Here is a 24,509-nt window from a genome sequence, read left to right as displayed (position 1 = left end):
GGGATCGGGTGGTCAGGCTCGCTGACTTGGTTGATGCATGTCATTGCATCCCAAATGCGTGGATCGATGCTCATGATGTCAATCACTGGATTGTCTGGTCCAGACTCGATTATGTACAGACCGCCGTCATATAGCTGGAATATTGCTGAGTGTGGTGTTGAACAACAAACATCAAACCCCTGTATTCTTTACGCCTCTGACCGCTTCCACGGTCCAGTGGATAGAGCGTCCGCCCGAAGAGCGGAAGGTCGGGCTCGATCCCCGGCCGCGTCATTCCAAAAGGCGTTAAAAGATGGTACTTGTTGTTACAATGCCTGGTGCTCGGTATTAAGGGGCTAAAATAAGGACTGGTCGGCTCAGAGACAGTATATTGTGTCTGAGTGGGGTTTTCAAGTTAAACTGCGGCATGGTATCTTAGTGGGATAGCACTATAAATCGATATTAGTCCGGACCAGGACAAGCAGACACATAAACATAATGACATAATAACACCCCACCTTTGTGTCTCCTGTCGTGACATGGATGTTACTATGCTAAAGCGGCATACAAGGAATACCCTTTCAAACCTCCATGAGAAGGATGACCCGTGACCATGTGCATATTTATTATTATCACGTGGCACATTGACGTCACTTGTACTTCTCGCGTGTTTTCGGAACTCGGCTCTGTTCTCTTCAGATCGCATCCCGTCACACTTCCTGGTCACACACCTGATACCATCGGTAAGTCGGTAGCCTCGTGTCAAATACGTCAGCGGTTGTCACAATTAACAGTGGTTGAAAATGGTTTGCTGCTCTGATTTGATAGCAATGTGAATTCTTGGTAAAAGCTTATAGTTCAGTTTCTTGGTAAAGGTGTCTACTTTCGCTTTCGGTGGACTTTATACTTCTGTTGGCGCCGCAACAGAGAATAAATTGAATCGACTCTCAACAAATCAAGGCAGACACAGGGAGATTTACTTGATTTCTATTTAAAAACCTAAGTTGTGTATGTAACTTGAAAACAGGGACCAGTCTGCGAAGTTGCCACTGCTCTTGACTTCAGCCATACATAATTATCCTGTCTCTGGTTCGTTACGGATAACAATGGTAATAATTCTATTAGTGGCACGTGATGTGAACGAACACTAATATAACATTAGTCATCAGTCTATTTAGGTGTTTAAGTTAGAAAGTATTAACTTCTCATAATAGTCGAGATTACCCATTACACATGGTATCTGTGTGCGCACAGGACCGTGTAACTAATAATAATAACAAAGAAACCCTCAGACGCACTGTTATCATTGTCAGTTACACGGTCCTGTGGTGTGCGGCACACTGTGTGTATTACGAGGATGTCCATACACTTCACCTAATGTTCTGGTAAAAGATAGGTAATAGTAATTAGGTCATGTGGGTATGGAAGATCCCACTCTTGAATAGGTTACCAAAAGCTGAACAAATGAATAGAAGATGGCTTTTATTTTAAATGTTTGCATGAACAATGTGTCCCTTCATACACTCTTACAAATAAACAGAGCACTATCAATTATACACTGATCGTGTCCTTTCACACACTGTTACAAATAAATAGAGCACTTTCAATCATACACTAATCGTGTCCTTTCACACACTGTTACAAATAAATAGAGCACTATCAATCATACACTGATCGTGTCCTTTCATACACTGTTACCAATAAATAGAGCACTATCAATCATACACTGGTCGTGTCCTTTCACACACTGTTACAAATAAATAGAGCACTATCAATCATACTCTGATCGTGTCCTTCATACACTCTTGCAAATTGCCCTTTCATACACTGTTACAAATAAATAGAGCACTATCAATCATACACTGATCGTGTCCTTTCATACACTCTTGTAAATTGTCCTTTCATAAACTGTTACAAATAAATAGAGCACTATCAATCATACACTGATCGTGTCCTTTCATACACTCTTCCAAATTGCCCTTTCATACACTGTTACAAATAAATAGAGCACTATCAATCATTCACTGATCGTGTCCTTTCATATACTGTTACCAATAAATAGAGCACTATCAATCATACACTGATCGTGTCCTTTCATAGACTCTTACAAATAAATAGAGCACTATCAATCATACACTGATCGTGTCCTTTCATACACTCTTGCAAATTGTCCTTTCATAAACTGTTACAAATAAATAGGGCACTATCAATCATACACTGATCGTGTCCTTTCATACACTCTTGCAAATTGTCCTTTCATACACTCTTACAAATAAATAGAGCACTATCAATCATACACTGATCGTGTCCTTTCATACACTCTTGCAAATTGTCCTTTCATAAACTGTTACAAATAAATAGAGCACTATCAATCATACACTGATCGTGTCCTTTCATACACTCTTGCAAATTGTCCTTTCATACACTCTTACAAATAAAAAGAGCACTATCAATCATACACTGATCGTGTCCTTTCATACACTGTTACAAAAAATAAAACACTATCAATCAAACACTGATCGTGTCCTTTCATACACTCTTGCAAATTGTCCTTTCATAAACTGTTACACATAAATAGAGCACTATCATTCATACACTGATCGTGTCCTTTCATACACTCTTGCAAATTGTCCTTTTATACACTGTTACAAATAAATAGAGCACTATCAATCATACACTGATCGTGTCCTTTCATACACTCTTGCAAATTGTCCTTTCATACACTGTTACAAACAAATAGAGCACTATCAATCATACACTAATCATGTCCTTTCATACACTCTTACAAATTGTCCTTTCATAAACTGTTACAAATAAATAGAGCACTATCAATCGTACACTAATCATGTCCTTTCATACACTCTTACAAATTGTCCTTTCATACACTCTTACAAATAAATAGAGCACTATCAATCATACACTGATCGTGTCCTTCCATACACTCTTGCAAATTGCCCTTACATACACTGTTACAAATAAATAAGGCAATATCAATCATACACTGATCGTGTCTTTTCATACACTCTTACAAATTGTCCTTTCATACACTGTTACAAATAAAGTGAGCACTATCAATCATACACTAATCGTGTCCTTTCATACACTGTTACAAATAAATAGAGCACTATCAATGATACACTGATCGTGTCCTTTCATACACTCTTACAAATAAATAGAGCACTATCAATCATACACTGATCGTGTCCTTTCATACACTCTTACAAATAAATAGAGCACTATCAATCATACACTGATCGTGTCCTTTCATACACTCTTTCAAATTGTCCTTTCATACACTCTTACAAATAAATAGAGCACTATCAATCATACACTGATCATGTCCTTTCATACACTCTTACAAATAAATAGAGCACTATCAATCATACGCTGATCGTGTCCTTTCATACACTCTTACAAATTGTCCTTTCATACACTGTTACAAATAAATAGAGCACTATCAATCATACACTGATCGTGTCCTTTCATACACTCTTACAAATAAATAGAGCACTATCAATCATACACTGATCGTGTCCTTTCATACACTCTTACAAATAAATAGAGCGCGATCACGCATACACTGATCGTGTCCTTTCATAAACTGTTACAAATAAATAGGGCACTATCAATCATACACTGATCGTGTCCTTTCATACACTGTTACAAATAAATAGAGCACTATCAATCATACACAGATCGTGTCCTTTCATACACTCTTGCAAATTGTCCTTTCATACACTGTTACAAATAAAAAGAGCACTATCAATCATACACTGATCGTGTCCTTCCATACACTCTTACAAATTGTCCTTTCATACACTGTTACAAATAAATGGAGCACTATCAATCATACACTGATCGTGTCCTTCCATACACTCTTGCAAATTGTCCTTTCATACACTGTTACAAATAAATAGAGCACTATCAATCATACACTGATCGTGTCCTTCCATACACTCTTACAAATTGTCCTTTCATACACTGTTACAAATAAATGGAGCACTATCAATCATACACTGATCGTGTCCTTTCATACACTCTTACAAATTGTCCTTTCATACACTGTTACAAATAAACGGAGCACTATCAATCATACACTGATCGTGTCCTTCCATACACTCTTGCAAATTGTCCTTTCATACACTGTTACAAATAAATAGAGCACTATCAATCATACACTGATCATGTCCTTTCATACACTCTTGTAAATTGCCCTTTCATACACTGTTACAAATAAATAGAGCACTATCAATCATACACTGATCGTGTCCTTTCATACACTCTTGCAAATTGTCCTTTCATAAACTGTTACAAATAAATAGAGCACTATCAATCATACACTGATCGTGTCCTTTCATACACTCTTGCAAATTGTCCTTTCATAAACTGTTACAACTAAATAGAGCACTATCAATCATACACTGATCGTGTCCTTTCATACACTCTTGCAAGTTGTCCTTTCATACACTGTTACAAATAAGTAGGGCACTGTCACTCATACACTAGCCATTATTTAAACTAGATTTACAAAATTTAATATGTACAAATTTAATAGTATTACAATATATGGGGCCCCATTTTTGAGAACCACAACGTAAACTAGATGTTATCATGCAACCAAAGATCTTAAATAGATCTGGACAACTAATGTTACCAAGTTTCCCTTGGTAATTATTTACTGAAAATATTGCCTTATTTGCTAGGGATACAAGACAGGTCTTAGCTTCGCTCGAGAATAACTTAGGGTGAATACAAGTCCCAGGTATTTATGTAAAGATGCTGTTTCTATTGGTACTAATTGGTGTACCATCATAAACCATTTTACATACGACCTTAACGGACCACCATTTCTAAACACAACAATCTTAGTTTTATTCAGATTTACTTTCATGCCAGTATGTTCACAAAAACCTTCTTGTACACTTATCTTTCTCTGCAGTTGTGAACAGGTGTCGGACATTGAGGGAGCACAAAATCATTAATAGGAGAGGTAACAGTAATTCCTTGACACCCCTCCCTGTCCATAAAGCTACACACATATTTGTGGAATTAAAACACACATTTGACGGGTGTCAATGTTACAGGTACAACACCTAGATATACCTTTAGGGGTTCTATCACAAGCAGATACATTATTATACATTGATGTGATTCTATCCAACCTTTTCTCTTAATCCCAACTTCACACAAAGAGTGCAGGAAAACACCATCAAATGCATTGGAAAAGTCAATGAAGAGGAAGTAAAATCTGCCTCTATTCTTACCAGTGTATTTCTGAACGACAGCCTGTAATGGAGTAATAAGCCCTAAAACCAGCTTGTTGTTCATTAATGATATCATAATTCTCACACCAACTCTGTAGACGGCTGTTCAAAATATACGTAAATACTTTTTAGGTTGAGTCCATGAGAGAAATAGTTGTTTAGGACAGACAGACTTGAATAGAGGAAATCTACCACTATCAAAACTGTGATTAAAGAGGTGCGTATGATAAGGTACAGTAAGATGTTTAGAAGCTTTTAACAATTCAGCAGCTACACCTAACATTGTGAGTATGTATACCAAAGGTACGACAAAGTTCGGCTGACATAATGCCACAGTTACTATGCGTTAAATTATCCCTTGACATTCTGGGCATATCAAACACATCGCAAGGATGGTCATCGATATCATGTATGTCTTCAACTGTATCATCAGGAATATAGTCAAGAAACATTTCCCCTTTGAGTTCAAATCACCCCCTAAGAAAGTATGTTCATGATTATATTCTGACCTCACTGTATGAAAGTAATCTTCAAGTTGAGAGGGGCGGTCGGGTAGCCTGGTGGTTAAAGCGTTCGCTCGTCAAGCCGAAGACCCGGGTTCGATTCCCGACATGGGTACAATGTGTGAAGCCCATTTCTGGTGTCCCCCGCCGTCATATTGCTGGCGTAAAACCAGACTCACTCACTTCAAGTTGAGATATGCCGTCAGAGTCCATATCATTATATTAAATAGGCGAGTTCTCGTGCAAGAGATATGTAAATAGTAGGATGACATCACTTTCCATATTCAGTCGTGTGACACGAAATATTAGAGAGACACAGCTCTCAAAATGTTCAAACACACGTTGGATACAATGGAAAAAAGCAGCCACACATCCATCTTCCCGAGGCAAGAGAGTTAACTGACTTTAAAAGTCCAGTTTCCACCCTTGCCGAACTAGGCTGGAACTCCTGGACTCTATCGTAGCGCCACAAGAGGCCCTTCTGAGACTCTCCTTTAGACCAATCAGATTCCACCTCTCGTATCACTTGCATTTGCTTGAAACAAAACAGTGGCGCCCAGTCAAGAGGATCTGATCGATAATCAAAGTCTATGTTGTGATAAAACGGGTCTTACATCGCGCAATGCGTGAGCACCTTGATTAAACACATGAAAAGATTTGGAAAATATCTGTTGACAACGAGTTGGCGGTGCACATGCTTTGCAAATCCTGCAATCGACCGAAATCTGAAGGACAGTTTACGAAACTATGCATAGACTCGTTAGTCCAGACAAAACGTAACTCCATAATACCTGCCACACATCTGGACATCTTCAAAAGGTGCAATAGCAGCATTGGCAGCAGCCTTCTCAAAATAATTCTGGAATTCTAGGGGTTTCAGATTAAGATGATGTGGTTCTGCTTCATCCTCAATTAGCTGCATGGCAGTTGTGTAGGAAGCTTCAGTCTTATTCGGTAGGGCGCAGTGAACAGGAGGATACATGATGCCTTGATGTTCAGCATGGAGTGTGTAAACTTGACAAGACAGCTTGGGGGAGGAGTAGAAAATACCATCAGCAAATACGGTCTAAGCTTCACAGAGATGTTCCAGATTTTCTCGTGTTGTGAAGACGAGAAGTTTGTCGCTGTTTCCGTGATCGTCCATGACGACGTTTTCACCAGCATCAGTTATTTTCTACTCTTGGATGGATGCTCGTGTCTTGGGTAGCTTCGGTAGATTCTTAAGTCTTAAGTCGTGTCAAAAATAGGGAAATGCTGAAGAGCCAGATTTGGGATAATGTCGGAATTGTTTCTCAGTATATACAGTTCGTCATCGTAGATTTTGTTGATCGAAGTTGTCTCTTCCCTTGTACTCTCCTACAATCTGGACTTAAACACATCGACGTCATAGATGTAAGGCAGTACCTCGTGAGTTAGTCCAATCGTGATAATACGCTCGCCGACGGCTTAAATGGTACGAGGGCTGGCCAAAAGGTTCCAAGCCTAACAAACAAAACCAACAATTGTGAAAGGGTTTTTAATTTCATTCTTCAACATAATCTCCCTGCTTTTCAATACACTTCTCATATCGATGGTGAAGCTTTTCAATTCCTGCCTGAGAAACCCATTCACGGCAGCTTTGAGGTCGTCGTTGTCGTCTTAGCGCTTTGTACAAAGGTGTTATTTCAGTTCAGGAAACAGGTGGAAATTACTTGGTGCCAGGCAAGGTAAGGTTTAAGGGATTGGAAGCTCTTCGAACCCACATTGTCGCACAGCAGTTTTTGCAAGCCGAGAGGTGTGAGACGAGGCATTGTCAAGAAGTAGTAGAACTCCGACAGTCAGCATTCCTCGCCGCTTTTCTGTTATAGAATCTTTCAGGCGATGAAGCAAATCAGCATAGTAGGTACTGGTAATCGTCTCTGGACTTTCTAAGTAATTAACTAAGGATCACACTCTTTGCATCCCAGAATACAGTGGCCATAACTGTCTTCACTGATCTTGAAGACTTGAATTTCTTTGGTACCGGAGAAGTGGAATGGTGCCGTTCCATGGATTGACTCGGGGTCATAGTGGTAGATCTACGTGTCATCCCCCGTTACTAATCTCTTTGGGAATTTGACGAAACCCTCCTCAATTGGTTCTAAATTTTCTCTGGCATGTCGATTCTTTTTCCCTTAAGATCAGAATTTAACTTTGGCACCCAACGAGCAGAAATCTTATTCATCTGTAAATGTTCATGAATAATAGTTTCAATGGATCCATGGCTTATACCTGTGTCTTCCTCAAGTTCAGGAATGGTAATATGTCCATCTGACAGTATACAGGGTTATTTTCTATCTCCTTGATTGAATCATTGATGGACGTCCAGACCTAGGTCATCATCAAGGCTTGTTCTCCCAGCCTTAAACATACCTGCCCAAAATTTAACAGTGGATTAGCTAAAGTACACACACTTTATGGATAACAACTTCTTTAAAACTGTAAAAAGCGTTGTCAAGGATCTATTCCGAAACGTTGCTTTTTACAGTATTAAAGAAGTTGTTATCCTTAAAGTGTGTGTACTGTGTCATCCGTCAACTTCTAAGTAATGACTGTGAAACAATTCAGTGGAATAGCTAGGGCACTTATCCCCATACACTTGTGACATGCGGTCATGAATTCCTTGGGGAGTACTTTTCTCTAAAGTCAAAAACTGTACTAACTGCTTGGTACTCGTTCTTTTCCATTTCTGTGTCCATTTGGACCCCAATCACGTTCAACAGGCTGTCACCTATATACAAACGGCCCCCACAGACTAAATACACTTGCAATGAACTACTCAAACAATGTACTGCATTGACTAGTTCACTTTGTTATGGCCAATAGTTTGACAGTTAGTAGGTGCCGCGATTCGCGTTAGTAGTTGCGCCCCTTGGGCACGCCAGAAACCTATGATTGTGGGTTCGAATCCCGGTTCGCCCCAGTTATGTTCCCAGGTTTGTCAGCACCATACCCGTCCTCGTGGCTTTCACCGAAGTGGTAAACGTCTGAGGCCTGCATCACTTCGGGCTTTCCTCCCACATCAAGCTCACACGCCGCGATTTAACTGGAATACTGTTAAAAGCGGCGTTAAACCCAACTCACAGACTCACTCTTATTCTCAATCAATGTACGATGTTATTATAATAGATTAGGTCCATATTATTCGGAGGCCAGTAACAAACATAAACGATCACAGCACCATACAATTCCAATAGACAATGATCTTATAAACAGTCAAGTCATATAGTCAAGATTATACCAGTATATACAGGAAAGCAAAAACCAACAATGCATAGCGCAGTCACAGTACTGGCATCCCTATGTGCCTAATAATGGACACTACCAACGAAAATCAATGCCAGTTTCTAGGCGATGTGGGCTTTGATTCACTCAAGTCGTAGTAGGTGATCTGGGTAATAGTGTTATGTGTCGATTCACTAATTGAAACAATATGTTAACTCAGAAATCTGTACGTAGAACAAATTAGTGTGAAACCAACAAACAACCAACAAGTGGCTTTCAATCAACAAATGTACTACAAAATTAACTAGGTTTACAAATAAGTACAAATTACTGCACAGCAATAGGAGTACACAATAGAGTGGGAGTACAATATTCAAAGGCAGTATATAATATGATGGCAGTGGTCAGTATCAAAAACAACCATACAGTGTTGATAGTAAAGTCAGTGCTAATAATATATATGCACCCAGCGGCGACAGTGGTCAAGCTTCCGTGATAGACTAGGCATGGAATCAGGGATGATGAGCTATCCTCACATGAAAGCTGGTTCGAAGCGATGAAAAGCGTGGGAGACGAAATGTGTGAGAGACCCCTTAACAGGCTCTTCTCCGTCTATATATATACAGCCTAACAAGCAACTGGAAATTTCTACACCGTGCCCTCACTATAGAACACATTAAAGAAGTTTCAGAACCAGAAGTTTACACACCACACTAGCATCTAACAACTTCCTGACGACTGATCGCTGTTCAAACACAATGCAAAGAGCGTCTACCGAATCCCAGCAGAACTAATGTAACACAGTTACAATCATTTTTCAACAATAAAATACACTGCCATATAACAATAGGTGATCTGTAAATTAGGTGATGTGGGTGGGAACCATTACGAGATGGGGTCGAAATGTCATCGGAATCGACAATTGTAAACATTTCTTCTCTGGGTTAGAAGTGTTAACCAGTGAAGGTAGTATGTCTTAGCCATAACTTGTCAAAGCAGAATTTACGTTCCTGTCGTATTTATACTTGTTCCTGTCTGTATTGTGTTTTGTATTTTGTACAATGACTTATAACATTGAGAAAAAGCCAAGTGAGTTTAACTAACTTCATTATTAACAGCGGCCAGAAGAACAGCGATGTTTGGCCATAAAGGAGCGTGGTGATAGAATGGGTGAACACTGTGATGATGTATGACCATAAAGGAGCGAGGTGGTAGAATGGGTGAACACTGTGATGGTGTATTGCCAAAAAGGAGCGAGGTGGTAGAATGGGTGAACACTGTGATGGTGTATGGTCATAAAGGAGCGATGTGGTAGAATGGGTGAACACTGTGATGATGTATGACCATAAAGGAGCGAGGTGGTAGAATGGGTGAACACTGTGATGGAGTATGACCAAAAATGAGCGAGGTGGTAGAATGGGTGAACACTGTGATGGTGTACGGCCAATAAGGAGCGAGGTGATAGAATGGGTGAACACTGTGATGGTGTATGACCATAAAGGAGCGAGGTGGTAGAATGGGTGAACACTGTGATGGTGTATGGTCATAAAGGAGCGAGGTGGTAGAATGGGTGAACACTGTGATGGTGTATGGTCATAAAGGAGCGAGGTGGTAGAATGGGTGAACACTGTGATGGTGTATGACCATAAAGGAGCGGGATTTGGAGAATGGGTGAACACTGTGATGGTGTATGACCATAAATGAGAGAGGTGGTAGAATGGGTGAACACTGTGATGGTGTATGACCATAAATGAGCGAGGTGGTAGAATGGGTGAACACTGTGATGATGTATTGTCATAAAGGAGCGAGGTGATAGAATGGGTGAACACTGTGATGGTGTATTGTCATAAAGGAGCGAGGTGGTAGAATGGGTGAACACTGTGATGGTGTTTGGTCATAAAGGAGCGAGGTGGTAGAATGGGTGAACACTGTGATGATGTATGACCATAAAGGAGCGAGGTGGTAGAATGGGTGAACACTGTGATGGTGTATGACCATACAGGAGCGAGGTGGTAGAATGGGTGAACACTGTGATGGTGTATTGTCATAAAGGAGCGAGGTTGTAGAATGGGTGAACACTGTGATGGTGTATTGCCAAAAAGGAGCGAGGTGGTAGAATGGGTGAACACTGTGATGGTGTATGGTCATAAAGGAGCGATGTGGTAGAATGGGTGAACACTGTGATGATGTATGACCATAAAGGAGCGAGGTGGTAGAATGGGTGAACACTGTGATGGAGTATGACCAAAAATGAGCGAGGTGGTAGAATGGGTGAACACTGTGATGGTGTACGGCCAATAAGGAGCGAGGTGATAGAATGGGTGAACACTGTGATGGTGTATGACCATAAAGGAGCGAGGTGGTAGAATGGGTGAACACTGTGATGGTGTATGGTCATAAAGGAGCGAGGTGGTAGAATGGGTGAACACTGTGATGGTGTATGGTCATAAAGGAGCGAGGTGGTAGAATGGGTGAACACTGTGATGGTGTATGACCATAAAGGAGCGGGATTTGGAGAATGGGTGAACACTGTGATGGTGTATGACCATAAATGAGAGAGGTGGTAGAATGGGTGAACACTGTGATGGTGTATGACCATAAATGAGCGAGGTGGTAGAATGGGTGAACACTGTGATGGTGTATGACCATAAAGGAGCGAGATGGTAGAATGGGTGAACACTGTGATGGTGTATGACCATAAAGGAGCGAGGTGGTAGAATGGGTGAACACTGTGATGGTGTATGACCATAAAGGAGCGAGATGGTAGAATGGGTGAACACTGTGATGGTGTATGACCATAAAGGAGCGAGGTGGTAGAATGGGTGATCACTGTGATGGTGTATGACCATAAAGGAGCGAGGTGGTAGAATGGGTGAACACTGTGATGGTGTATGACCATAAAGGAGCGGGGTTTGGAGAATGGGTGAACACTGTGATGGTGTATGACCATAAAGGAGCGAGGTGGTAGAATGGGTGAACACTGTGATGGTGTATGACCATAAATGAGCGAGGTGGTAGAATGGGTGAACACTGTGATGGTGTATTACCATAAAGGAGCGAGATGGTAGAATGGGTGAACACTGTGATGGTGTATTGCCATAAAGGAGCGAGGTGGTAGAATGGGTGAACACTGTGATGGTGTATGGTCATAAAGGAGCGAGGTGGTAGAATGGGTGAACACTGTGATGCTGTATGACCATAAAGGAGCGAGGTGGTAGAATGGGCGAACACTGTGATGATGTATGACCATAAAGGAGCGAGGTGGTAGAATGGGTGAACACTGTGATGGTGTATGACCATAAAGGAGCGAGGTGATAGAATGGGTGAACACTGTGATGGTGTATGACCATACAGGAGCGAGGTGGTAGAATGGGTGAACACTGTGATGGTGTATGACCATACAGGAGCGAGGTGGTAGAATGGGTAAACACTGTGATAGTGTATTGTCATAAAGGAGCGAGATGGTAGAATGGGTGAACACTGTGATGATGTATGACCATAAAGGAGCGAGGTGGTAGAATGGGTGAACACTGCGATGGTGTATGACCATACAGGAGCGAGGTGGTAGAATGGGTGAACACTGTGATGGTGTATGGTCATAAAGGAGCGAGGTGGTAGAATGGGTGAACACTGTGATGGCGTATTGTCATAAAGGAGCGAGGTGATAGAATGGGTGAACACTGTGATGGTGTATTGTCATAAAGGAGCGAGGTGGTAGAATGGGTGAACACTGTGATGGTGTATTGTCATAAAGGAGCGAGATGGTAGAATGGGTGAACACTGTGATGATGTATGACCATAAAGGAGCGAGGTGGTAGAATGGGTGAACACTGTGATGGTGTATGACCATACAGGAGCGAGGTGGTAGAATGGGTAAACACTGTGATGGTGTATTGTCATAAAGGAGCGAGATGGTAGAATGGGTGAACACTGTAATGATGTATGACCATAAAGGAGCGAGGTGGTAGAATGGGTGAACACTGTGATGGTGTATGACCATACAGGAGTGAGGTGGTAGACTGGGTTAACACTGTGATGGTGTATGGTCATAAAGGAGCGAGGTGGTAGAATGGGTGAACACTGTGATGGTGTATTGTCATAAAGGAGCGAGGTGATAGAATGGGTGAACACTGTGATGGTGTATTGTCATAAAGGAGCGAGGTGGTAGAATGGGTGAACACTGCGATGGTGTTTGGTCATAAAGGAGCGAGGTGGTAGAATGGGTGAACACTGTGATGATGTATGACCATAAAGGAGCGAGGTGGTAGAATGGGTGAACACTGTGATGGTGTATGACCATACAGGAGCGAGGTGGTAGAATGGGTGAACACTGTGATGGTGTATTGTCATAAAGGAGCGAGGTGGTAGAATGGGTGAACACTGTGATGGTGTATGACCATAAAGGAGCGAGGTGATAGAATGGGTGAACACTGTGTCGCATCGGCATTATTTCAGCCATAAAGCAACCAGCAGCCTATAAGTCTTGAATGGGCAAAATAGTGGAGGAGATTTGGAGTTTAATTTTTTGGCAATAGCTTAGTGTGAAAGTGAGATTTCTGAGAATAAATATGTTCTGATAGTAAATATGTTCTGAGAAAGTGAATTACAATATTGATAAGAAAAAGGTGCACTATGCGACCATCGGCAGGATTGAAAGATTATCAGTAACAGAGTATGTGACCCCACGGCTTCTCTTGGAAGATTGTTGTGGTGAGACGAAAGAGGTAGCGATGACCAGAATGAGACGTGGTAAGAGCAAAGATGAAATAGAAGAGTGATACATTGGATACAGTGAGATTGAAAATAGGAATGATGGGTGGTGGTCAGCGATATGGTCACAGTTCGACCCTGGTGAGTGCTTGGTCCCTGGCAGTTTCACTTTCTGAATGTTGTTGTTTTTTATGTGCCAGGTTTTGCACCTGATGTTGATGATGGACGTTGATGATGATCCCTGTCTGCAGAGACTGAAGAGTCGTCTTGAACCTTACCCACATTCCCTTCAGGTGGACCACATGTTGTATCTGACACAAAGAAAATGTGAAGATAAGCTTCAAACTCTTGAGACAGAAGACGCCAAACCTTGTGGTTATGAGGAAGAAGTTCTGAAAAAGGACAATTTCATCTCACTTTTGTATTTCCGATTGGGTAGGGAAGATGAAGCTTTTGAAATCAATTCCAAAATTAGAACAGATTATCCATCGAATTTAACCGCTCTTATCAATTATGTCTTTATGAAAACGGTTTCTAAAATTGAAGACGATGTAGAGGCAGGGATGAGAAAGTTACGTGAAATGAAGGGCCGAGAAGATTACCCACATTTGCTGGTTTCTGCTAAAGCTGAGCAGGCTTACTGCATGGCTAGAATTGCGCCGTTTCTGTATGTCAAAGCAACTGATCTGTATGAAGAGTGCATCAACATGGAACCTAACAATTACCTTTGGAAGTTCGGATGTGCACTGACATACAGAAGATGCCTGGGTGCACCTCAGAATGTGAAGAACATGACCCAAACTAGAGTTCAACATTTCTGTGAAAAAGCTGTCGAATATTTATCTGACATCATTCGCAGATGCAAAACACAACGTCTCCTTGTAAAGGCGTGGGTAGAACTAGGCCAATTGTATCTTTCATTTCAGAATCCAGCCTATCCCTTAACAAATCAAATTGTTGGGTCACTGAATATGCACGGTATATCAGTGACTGCAGAGCAATGTTTTGATACAGCCTTAGGGTTTGAGGAGACGCAAAGAGACGAGTTTGTCCTAAGCACATGTGGAAAGTGTTTGCTTCATGCCAGATCCAACTGTAATTATATCACTAAGCTACGGGAGTGTCATACACTTCTATCCAGAGCTTATGACATTCGACCAACTACAATGATATGTGACACCTTGGCAAAGATTTTGATCAAAATGACACCAACCCACAAAGAACAGGATTATAAACGTGAAAGGGGAAACCAAAGCATCCCAAAATGGCAATATAGATCTTTTTTCGCAGAAAAGCCACGCGAGGAAGAGTCGCCTCGGAGGAAACGCCTTGAACATGACAGCCATCGAGACAATGCTTCTAAAATCTTTTATTCCCCCGAAACAGTACAAACATACACCGCTGGCCATCCCCTACTGGATGAGGCCAAAGGGTACCTGCAACAATCAATTGCTATGAGTAAACAAAGTGACGCAAATGCTATCTATACCTTGGGATTGCTATACAGGCGACTTGGTCAGAGTGAAGCTGCAGTGGAGCAGTTCAAGCTTGTTATTTCTGATCCAAGTAGAACACTCTTCTATAAAACATTATGCTTTGAACAGATTGGATTCTGTCTGCTTGAAATGAGTGAAAACAGCCAATACAGTGAGATACAGCAGCAGGCTTATCGAGAGGAAAGCAAGCTGATGATGCTGAGTTCCATAGAAATGTCAGCAACACTTGTGGCTTCCACTCCCACCATGGAAGCTGATGACATCACATTTTCTAAAGCCGTTCCCGCTCTGAAGCAGCTTCTAACAAGTGATCATCAAGCTGGGCATTCAACTAGGGACATTGCACGACTGTGTGATATGGTTCAAAGAAACGGGGATTCCTTGCTACAGCTTCATCACAGCAACCACGAAAATCCCTCGTTTCTTTGCAGAATCATTGAACGAAACATGCAGCAAAGGGAATTCCAAACTGCTCTCATATCGATTAGATTACTGATGTGCACACAGGAAGGACAGAAGATGGCAAATCAGGACCTAGTGTATCAAGTATACCTTGGGATTGTGAAACATCTTCTACATTCTGAAGAAACGGAAATTAACACTAACATCACCAGGTCCTGTTTCCAGAGTGCCTTTGCGTACAAGCACAGACTACCACCTGGCGAAACAATACGGATATGGGATGCGTATGTTTTGGATGACCCGGACCAGACTGAACCTGAGGCAGCTGCCGTCTGCTCATGGTTGAAGAATACATGTGGGCTCTTTATCACACGCAATAAAGACGAGGTCGGGAAAGGAACATTGGAGATAGCCGCACAAAGAAACATCATGAAAAACAGCAGTTGTTTGCTGTTTGTGCTAGGAAGCAAAGACACAAAGAAACTAAAAGCGTTCATGAAATACGCTGCCAGTCTGACAACAAAAGACGGTAAACCAAAGATCATTGTTCCTGTTTGTACGGCTGTCCGTAAACTACCTTCCCCCTTAGCTGGTCGACAAGCTGTGATGTTGTCTGGACGAAACAGAAAGGAAGATCTTCTGGAATGTTTCATGACCATGCTGGAAATGGAATACAGTTCATTTGAATGGATTGCATAGTGAAATGTTTCTGAATAACTGTATATGTTCGTCCTTGGCAGTGTTCTAGACATAATGGGACCAAGTTGATCCAAAGAAAGTGAAGGTAAAAAAACAACCTCAATATTGACAGAAGAACTTAGACCATGTTGAAAATGTATGAACATGGTACAAACAATGAATCGCCATAGGCGTAAAATCAAGCTCACCTTTGCGAAAATTTAAAGTTTATATATGTATCAAACACATGCTGAACGTGTGCCTTTTGATGTTTGGGTTGCTTTCATTACCTCAGCGTAACTTAGAAACCAGATACATCTGGATCATATATCCATCTGTTTCATATATCATCCATGAAACTGTATACCCATATTAACAGAGAATTGAAATTGCCATGTTATTTTCGATTTTCTATAAAATAATCTTCGCAGGGTTGTCTGAGAATCGTTACCATAATAACCTATATCGAGATGTATACCACCATGACAAAGGAGCTTGTACAAGGTATATGGTGAGGGAAAACCACAAAAAAAACAATTTATAAGTGGCACACGAACTCGCCTACTTCTATGCAGTGGGTTTAATAATTTGTTAGTGTGTGCAATTAGGCCATTTACAAAAATGTTCTGTCAACTTTTCAAGACTTGGGTTAAACATTGATGCTGCATATTTTTTATCTCCAGGAAAATTCACCACTATATGAACAAACAAAATTCTACTATGTCCCATGGCGGGGGTTAGGGATAACGTTGTTTTCTTGTTGAAAGACTATACATTTTTATGATAAATATGTTAATGTCGAATCAGTAATGACCTCTTTATATTTAAGAAAAATAAATGTTTATCAACTTATGTACATGTATACCACGGTGAAGGATGAAGTTCCATAGCAAAGCGTTCCTTACTTCCAAATAGAACTTTTGAAATTTGTTTTCTGTTTTAAGCATGTACCCTGGATGTGGCTTTTACTATTTATTATGTGCCATTCATTAGTTATGGTTGTGGTTTTCAATTATGTTGGATATTCTACGAATCGCCTAGGGAGGTTTGTTTCCAGTTTCTCACATGCATGAATAGCTGAATGTTGACTTTTTTCATTAAGTAACGCCCATTATGTATATGTTTCGTGCAAACGGAGTGCATGGATCAAGTTCAGTCGAGACATTATCTTTTGTTGAAAATATCCATGATGGTAGTTCGATTTGTTAATTTACACTTGGCGCCAAAAGACACTGTGCATACGATTATATCATATGCATATTTTCTTCTTTTCCCCACATCTGATACACCCAGTGAGGAATGGTTACCTGTAGGAGGAAAGATCTGGCAATTCTTAGGGTTCGGATCTGTCCCCTTTTTAACGGGACTTGCTAGCAGAAAGTGTCGGATCGGTCATATATATATCGGGTACTTGCTAGCTGACAGATGCGTCTAAGACGAGGGTAGGCTCCTTCAGCCCAATGTCGGGCACTTGCTAGCTGACAGATCCGTCTAAGACGAGGGTTCGCTCCTTCAGCTCAATGTCGGGCACTTGCTAGCTGACAGATCCGTCTAAGACGAGGGTTGGCTCCTTCAGCTCAATGTCGGGCACTTGCTAGCTGACAGATCCGTCTAAGACGAGGGTTGGCTCCTTCAGCTCAATGTCGGGCACTTGCTAGCTGACAGATGCGTCTAAGACGAGGGTTGGCTCCTTCAGCTCAATGTCGGGCACTTGCTAGCTGACAGATCCGTCTCGGGCGAAGGTTGGCTCCTTCAGCTCAATGTCGGGCACTTGCTAGCTGACAGATCCGTCTCGGGCGAAGGTTGGCTCCTTCAGCTCAATGTCGGGCACTTGCTAGCTGACAGATCTGTCTAAGACGAGGGTTGGCTCCTTCAGCTCAATGTCGGGCACTTGCTGGCTGACAGATCCGTCTCGGGCGAAGGTTGGCTCCTTCAGCCCAATGTCGGGCACTTGCTAGCTGACAGATCCGTCTAAGACGAGGGTTGGCTCCTTCAGGTCAATGACGGGCACGTGCTAGCTGACAGATCCGTCTAAGACGAGGGTTGGCTCCTTCAGCCCAATGTCGGGCACTTGCTAGCTGACAGATCCTTCTAAGATGAGGGTTGGCTTCTTCAGCTCAATGTCGGGCACTTGCTAGCTGACAGATCCGTCTCGGGCGAAGGTTGGCTCCTTCAGCTCAATGTCGGGCACTTGCTAGCTGACAGATCTGTCTAAGACAAGGGTTGGCTCCTTCAGCTCAATGTCGGGCACTTGCTAGCTGACAGATCCGTCTCGGGCGAAGGTTGGCTCCTTCAGCCCAATGTCGGGCACTTGCTAGCTGACAGATCCGTCTAAGACGAGGGTTGGCTCCTTCAGGTCAATGACGGGCACGTGCTAGCTGACAGATCCGTCTAAGACGAGGGTTGGCTCCTTCAGCCCAATGTCGGGCACTTGCTAGCTGACAGATCCGTCTAAGACGAGGGTTGGCTTCTTCAGGTCAATGTCGGGCGCTTGCTAGCTGACAGATCCGTCTAAGACGAGGATTGGATCTGTCAGCTATTTTTGCTAGCCATTCGATCTGATCCGTTAGCCTTGATATCACATGACACATTATAATATACACACTGACAACCATGGAGGAAATGCTAGTCATTCCAGACATCAATTCTCTATTACTTTTGGTACAATTATGTGCTGCTGTTTTTGCTTTGTAATTTCCATTTTTTAATACAAGTATTTATGTAGGCACTATGTGTTAGTCGTCGTAAGATAACAGTTGGCGACTCTTTTTGTCTTTGTTAATAAATGCTGAAATAAAAATGCAATCTTCCTCCTGGAGTTATTTAACTTAGTACGCCCTACCGCCTCACAATGGGATTAATTCGGAAGTCTGTGATCTCCAATTGGTTGTTATTTTTCGTACATCAGTAGTGAAGTTTTTTACTCTGAGTCTTTCGTTTTATCAGAAAAAAATATTATTGCTAGATTATTAGATCATTGCTGACAAGGGCTAAAACAAATGCAAATAAACAAAACATTAAAAAATTAAAAACTCACCTCCATCGGAGAGGATGTTTCAGAGGTATTTGTACAGCCATAATATACCATCTTCCCAAGGCAAGGGAGTTAACTGACTAAAAAAGTCCAGTTTCCAACTCTCTTGTCTCGGGAAGATGTAGTATACAGGCATATGCTATTGTAGTCAGAAGTGAATAGTTGATGAAACGTCATGTGTTTAAACAACTTACCGTATTCGACGTAATAAGCGCCCCGCTCTAATAAGCACCCACGGCGATATTTGCTAATATATTGGCTAGTGAACAATCCCAATTTAGCACCCTTCGTGTGTTATATGCACCCTTCATTACGGGAAATTAAATTCTGGAAAAATATATCTGGCGTGTCTAATACGCACAGACTTTTCTCTTGTATCATTTCAGGCTGTCAGCCTAAACCACAAATTTACGATCTTTCAACTCTTTCACCAAAATCATATTCTAATAAGAGCCCCCTCTTTCTAATTTTGAGAGCGCCCTGGGCGCTTATAACGTCGAAAAACGGTATATGGGGGTACGTTTTCCCAAATACAGCGTCACACGTGAAATTTAGTTGTAGGGGAAACACAGAAGTATTGTGACTATATGTATTTCAAGAACCAACATGCGGTTGTCACATTCACATCTGGAAGAAAAAAGTATAAATGCATGACTAGATGTTTGTAATGCAGAGACGCCGGAGTATATTGCATGTGAAAATTAGTTCAACAACGTGTCTTGTTTCTCACATACATTTTCGCCGATTTCATACACTATGAATGGCACAGCGTGTGAAGAAACATGATGCTGTTGGCGGAGACAGTTTAGGGCGGGTAGGTCAACACATTTATTTTAACTACCATAAAAATGATAATGTTAGAAGTGTATTTGAAATATTATGAATATCAAGTTGTTTTCTCTTATACGATCCACCTACATGGATATATTTGTAAACTATATTAAAAAATAATTCAATCATAACAGTTCTGTATACCATTAAATTGAACCATATACTGTTGAATCAGAGAAGATCAACTTCTCATCCTTTTTTTATTCCAATATTTATCATGAATAAACAATCGTAAGTCAACATAATTCGATTGTCTGGCGACCGAATCACCTGATACTTAGAGAGGTCACCATGACCTGTTGTTCAAGGATGGCAAACACTGAGCTCACCGTGACCTAAATGGTAAACACTGGGGTCGCCGTGACCTAGTGATTAAGGATGGCAAACACTGAGGTCATCTTTACCTATTGTTCAAGGATGGAAAACAGTGAGGACACCTTGGCCTATTGTTCAAGGATGACAAACACTTGGGTAATCGTTATCTATTGGTCAAGGATGGGAAACACTGTGTTCACCGTGACCTAAATTGCAAACACTGAGGTCACCGTGATCCATTGTTCAAGGATGACACATACAAAGGTCACTGTGACCTATTGGTCAAGGATGGCAAACATTGAGGCCATTGTTACCTATTGTTCAAGGATGACACATACAAAGATCACTGTGACCGAGAACATATTCAGTTCATTGCGGTATAGCCCTATATTTCACTCACACTTGCTAAATACACCTAAATTCTCGGTCACTAATACCTGTGTGCCAGTGACATCAGCTATACAAACCGTCTGGACCTTATCAATAAGAACAGTTTATTATTGTCACTTCGCCTAGCTCGGTGACACAGTACATGTATTTGATAGCGATAAGCGAATATCGCGTACAATAATGAATTGCGTGACACAAATGCTATGCAGGCTCGAAATATGTTAATGTATATTCTCGTATAATTCCGGAAGAAATCGGAACAACACGGGAAGTGGCGAGTATGTTGATTGTTTTATCTCACAGGAAGCGGTGTGTCTATCATATTTCAGAGGCGTTTCTATACAAAAAGGGACTCTGGGCGATACAGTTACCACACAGATCGGAACTGTTTTACCTCCGGATTTATACTGATCTGCGTTTAAACGGATAACCATCCAAATAAGGTCGGTATGTACAGTGTACAGAATGTTCTCGGAAGTCAGATATAATACCATACCCTTACGATTTGACGACCCAACTGAGGGAGCTAGTATTTTATGGAGGGACTAGTATGTTATGGTTGTTGACATGTCACTTAACTAAATGTGTATTAATAGGTGGGAAGCTGAATTCTTAACTGGATATTATATGCTGGCCAGTGTGTAACCAATCAGGAAATAGTGTAGCTAATACAACAGGAATTCCCCCATCTGCAGCGTGAAGATCGCGCATTGTGCTATTTTCGTCTCTGTGAATCCGTAAGAATAGTTTCGATGTTTAATCTGAAGGGTTAATTGTAGTCGTAAATAGTTCTAACAATATGCTGGTTTTTAGTTTCCCCATAAGCTTTGAGGCGAAAATATTTGATGTGTTGATTCTGTATCAGCATGGTTTATTCAAGCTGCCAAAGGGAGGCGCTTCAGGCTTGTCGGAAATAGCCAAGTCCATGGTTAATTATATTGTCAGCTTTTACATAATGATGCTGAATAGGTCGTTGTCGCTGTGTAACATCCAGGATGCCAGCCATATGATTTGCCTCATAGGTTGTTTTCGTAAGTATGAAGGCAGGGGAGAGAAGTCAGAAACATCATGAAACAAGGTGAGGCGAGTGCTGGTGATATCGCCCCTGAAAGTACAGAGTAATCTGATTGGATTGCTATTTTTAGCGTCGTGTCGTTCAGACTAGACTCGGGACGAAGTGAGCGGTATTTGTCATAACAGAATATAACACACTGAAAAATGTGATATAGCTGGAGACTAAATAACAGTGTATAGTATATTTAGATTTGATTCATAATTGCATATAAAACATTCCGAGATGTCATCACCAGTTTGGGAAGGAATCTTTCAATAACTATCAGTTAATGTTCTAGAATATTAACCAACTTGCTATTAAGGACTTAATTGTATGCATAAATGAAATGGCACGTCAAGTAAGATAAGATAAGATAAGATTTTTTTATCCCAAGGGAAATTTATATTGTACAGTTGATTGGCAATATAATATGAAACAGAAAATATATGATATTAAAATATGTACATAAGAAAAAAGGACACTTAAAAATATAACCACGAGTAAAAACATGTAGAAAATTGAACACGATCCCAGTGACGACAAGGAATGGTATTTTAAAATATTTGTATTTATATCACAGCAAGAGTAAACTTTAATAAAAGGGATAATGACAGGATAAGATTTGTGTACAGCGAACTGTTAAACAGTATCAAACAGATAAACATTTAAAAGACTAAAAATAGCTGGTATGAATGATTCCCGGGCCCTGTTTGTTTTCAGCATCGACACGCGCAGTCGGCGGCCAGAAGGTAGAAACTGATATTCGGAATGAAGTATATGACTGCTGTCATTTTGTATCTTACGCGCCTTTTTGCCAATTCCCTTCTCAGTGAACGAGTTTCCTTCTGTAGGTAGGTGCTATCATACACAACAATAATACTATAGGTGGGGTTTACCTATGTCGCTTAATGGCTAATTATTTTTTTTGTTAAAGGTCGAAGAATATACAAGGATAAGATGGATGAAGATCGACTAAAGGATTTCCCAAACAGCTTCCAGCTGGAGGAGTTCGTATCACTCCGTCAACGAAGATGCAGAGCTGCTATCGAGAACTGCCCAAGAGAAACGTTTGACTCGAGGTTTGAGGAAATCAGAAATGAAAATTTCCTAACACTTCTCCTGTTTAAGTTAGGTGACACAGAGGAAGCATTGGAGATGAATCAACGCGCCCTAGACAAGGATCCGAATAATGTTGTAACATTAGCCAACAGAGTGTATATCAAATCGTGGTTAGGATATGGAATGGATGCTGATGTCATTTTTGAGAAACTGGAAAGATTAAAAAGATCAAGTAGTTTTGGAGCACTTTATGATTCGGCACTCGGGGAGAGAGACAGGATGCAATGCAACAGTTCAGGAAACTGATACAAAAAGACCAACCTTATGCTTTACCTTTCGAAAAGGCTAATGCCTATGAACAACTTGGCCTGTGCTATCGTGAAATGAGCGCGGATCATGCACATTCAGAGCAGGACATGAACCGTTTTAAGACAGAATGTCGACGAATGTTGACGAAGGCGATCGAAGAAGCTGCAAAAGCTGTGATTGAGGTGCCAGGTATGCAATGTTCAAATGTATTTGAATCATGGCAGTCTCTACCAACACTGGAGGAACTACTTCTCTCTAACTGGGTTGATGATTCAGAGAACATTTACAGTATGAAGGAAGTGGCAAGGCTTCGAGGATTAATGCGCAAGCATAGGTCTTCATTGGACATGTATAGTAAGATGATGACACTATACCCTGGTCATGAATGTAACATAGAGGCGCTGGAAGGTATTATCACAAATTACCTTAATCTGCACGATTTTGAGAATGTTCTTCCAACTGTTTATGTCCTACAGAGCACTTACTTGAACACTGATATTTCAACAAGGAGGGAATTTTGCGTAAATGTGTTCCTAAAATGTGGTCTGTACTTTCTAGAGCATAATCAACCAGAATCGTTCAAAGAATGTTTTCAAAATAGTTTTAAGACTGCTTATCCAGTCTGTTTGGGCCAAGAATGTTTTGATGTCATGATTCTAGCCGACTTTAAAAGTGATTGTTCAGACACAGAACAATTGAAGAGTTGTCTGGAACATTTGGGACTACGTGCTACTAGAAATGACGATGCTGTAGCCGCAGGGTCGCTGGAGATATCGGGAATTACCTCCATCATGGAAAACAGTCGCACCCTCATCATTTACATCAAGGAGACTCTGTCTCACACATTGTCTTTCTACTGTGAAATTGCAATGAACTTGGCAAGAGATAACACCAATAACATTTGCCTGCGTAACATTGTGATTGTTACTGATGATTCTGCATGTGTGCCTAGCTGGTTGAACACATTTAAATGCATTGAGTACAGACGAATAGAAGACGGAGAACCTCAATCGTCTGAAGACCAAAAGTGGATTCGTGGCCTCTGTTCAAATTTACTGAATGCCAAAGATCAAAGACATTAAAATTGTACATATTTAGTATTACCTATTTGTATATGTTGATAATGATAAAAACATGTATATGTGTATGTTTTGTGAAACCAAGTCTGCCTTCCTCCACTGTGATGGCCCGTTCGTTTGTATATGCATTTGGATACACAACACCAATAAACTTGATAGGAGA

The 24,509-nt window shown here is 41.0% G+C and overlaps 1 protein-coding gene across 1 annotated transcript; it reads left to right on the top strand.

Moving 5' to 3' along the window:
* Positions 1-603: 603 nt before the first annotated feature.
* On the top strand, positions 604-24,509 carry LOC124121462. The gene is made up of 5 exons (XM_048399119.1): positions 604-722; positions 13,900-16,295; positions 22,620-22,648; positions 22,834-23,031; positions 23,229-24,509. The coding sequence occupies exons 2-5, from the start codon at positions 13,912-13,914 to the stop codon at positions 24,347-24,349; spliced, it is 3,732 nt and encodes a 1,243-aa protein (XP_048255076.1). The 5' UTR covers positions 604-722; positions 13,900-13,911; the 3' UTR covers positions 24,350-24,509.

Source organism: Haliotis rufescens, unplaced genomic scaffold (genome assembly GCF_023055435.1).
Source record: "Haliotis rufescens isolate VD_foot unplaced genomic scaffold, xgHalRufe1.0.p SCAF_19, whole genome shotgun sequence".
NCBI lineage: Eukaryota > Metazoa > Mollusca > Gastropoda > Lepetellida > Haliotidae > Haliotis > Haliotis rufescens.
Note: the sequence above shows the minus strand (reverse complement) of the source record. Positions and strands in the feature narration are given on the sequence as shown.

Coding starts and splice junctions, on each gene's coding strand:
- LOC124121462 (XM_048399119.1), top strand. CDS start 13,912: ATGTTGATGATGGACGTTGATGATGATCCCTGTCTGCAGAGACTGAAG. Junction 22,649..22,833: donor GCGCAGTCGGCGGCCAGAAG/GTAGAAACTGAT, acceptor TTTTTGTTAAAG/GTCGAAGAATATACAAGGAT. Junction 23,032..23,228: donor ACTTCTCCTGTTTAAGTTAG/GTGACACAGAGG, acceptor GCACTCGGGGAG/AGAGACAGGATGCAATGCAA.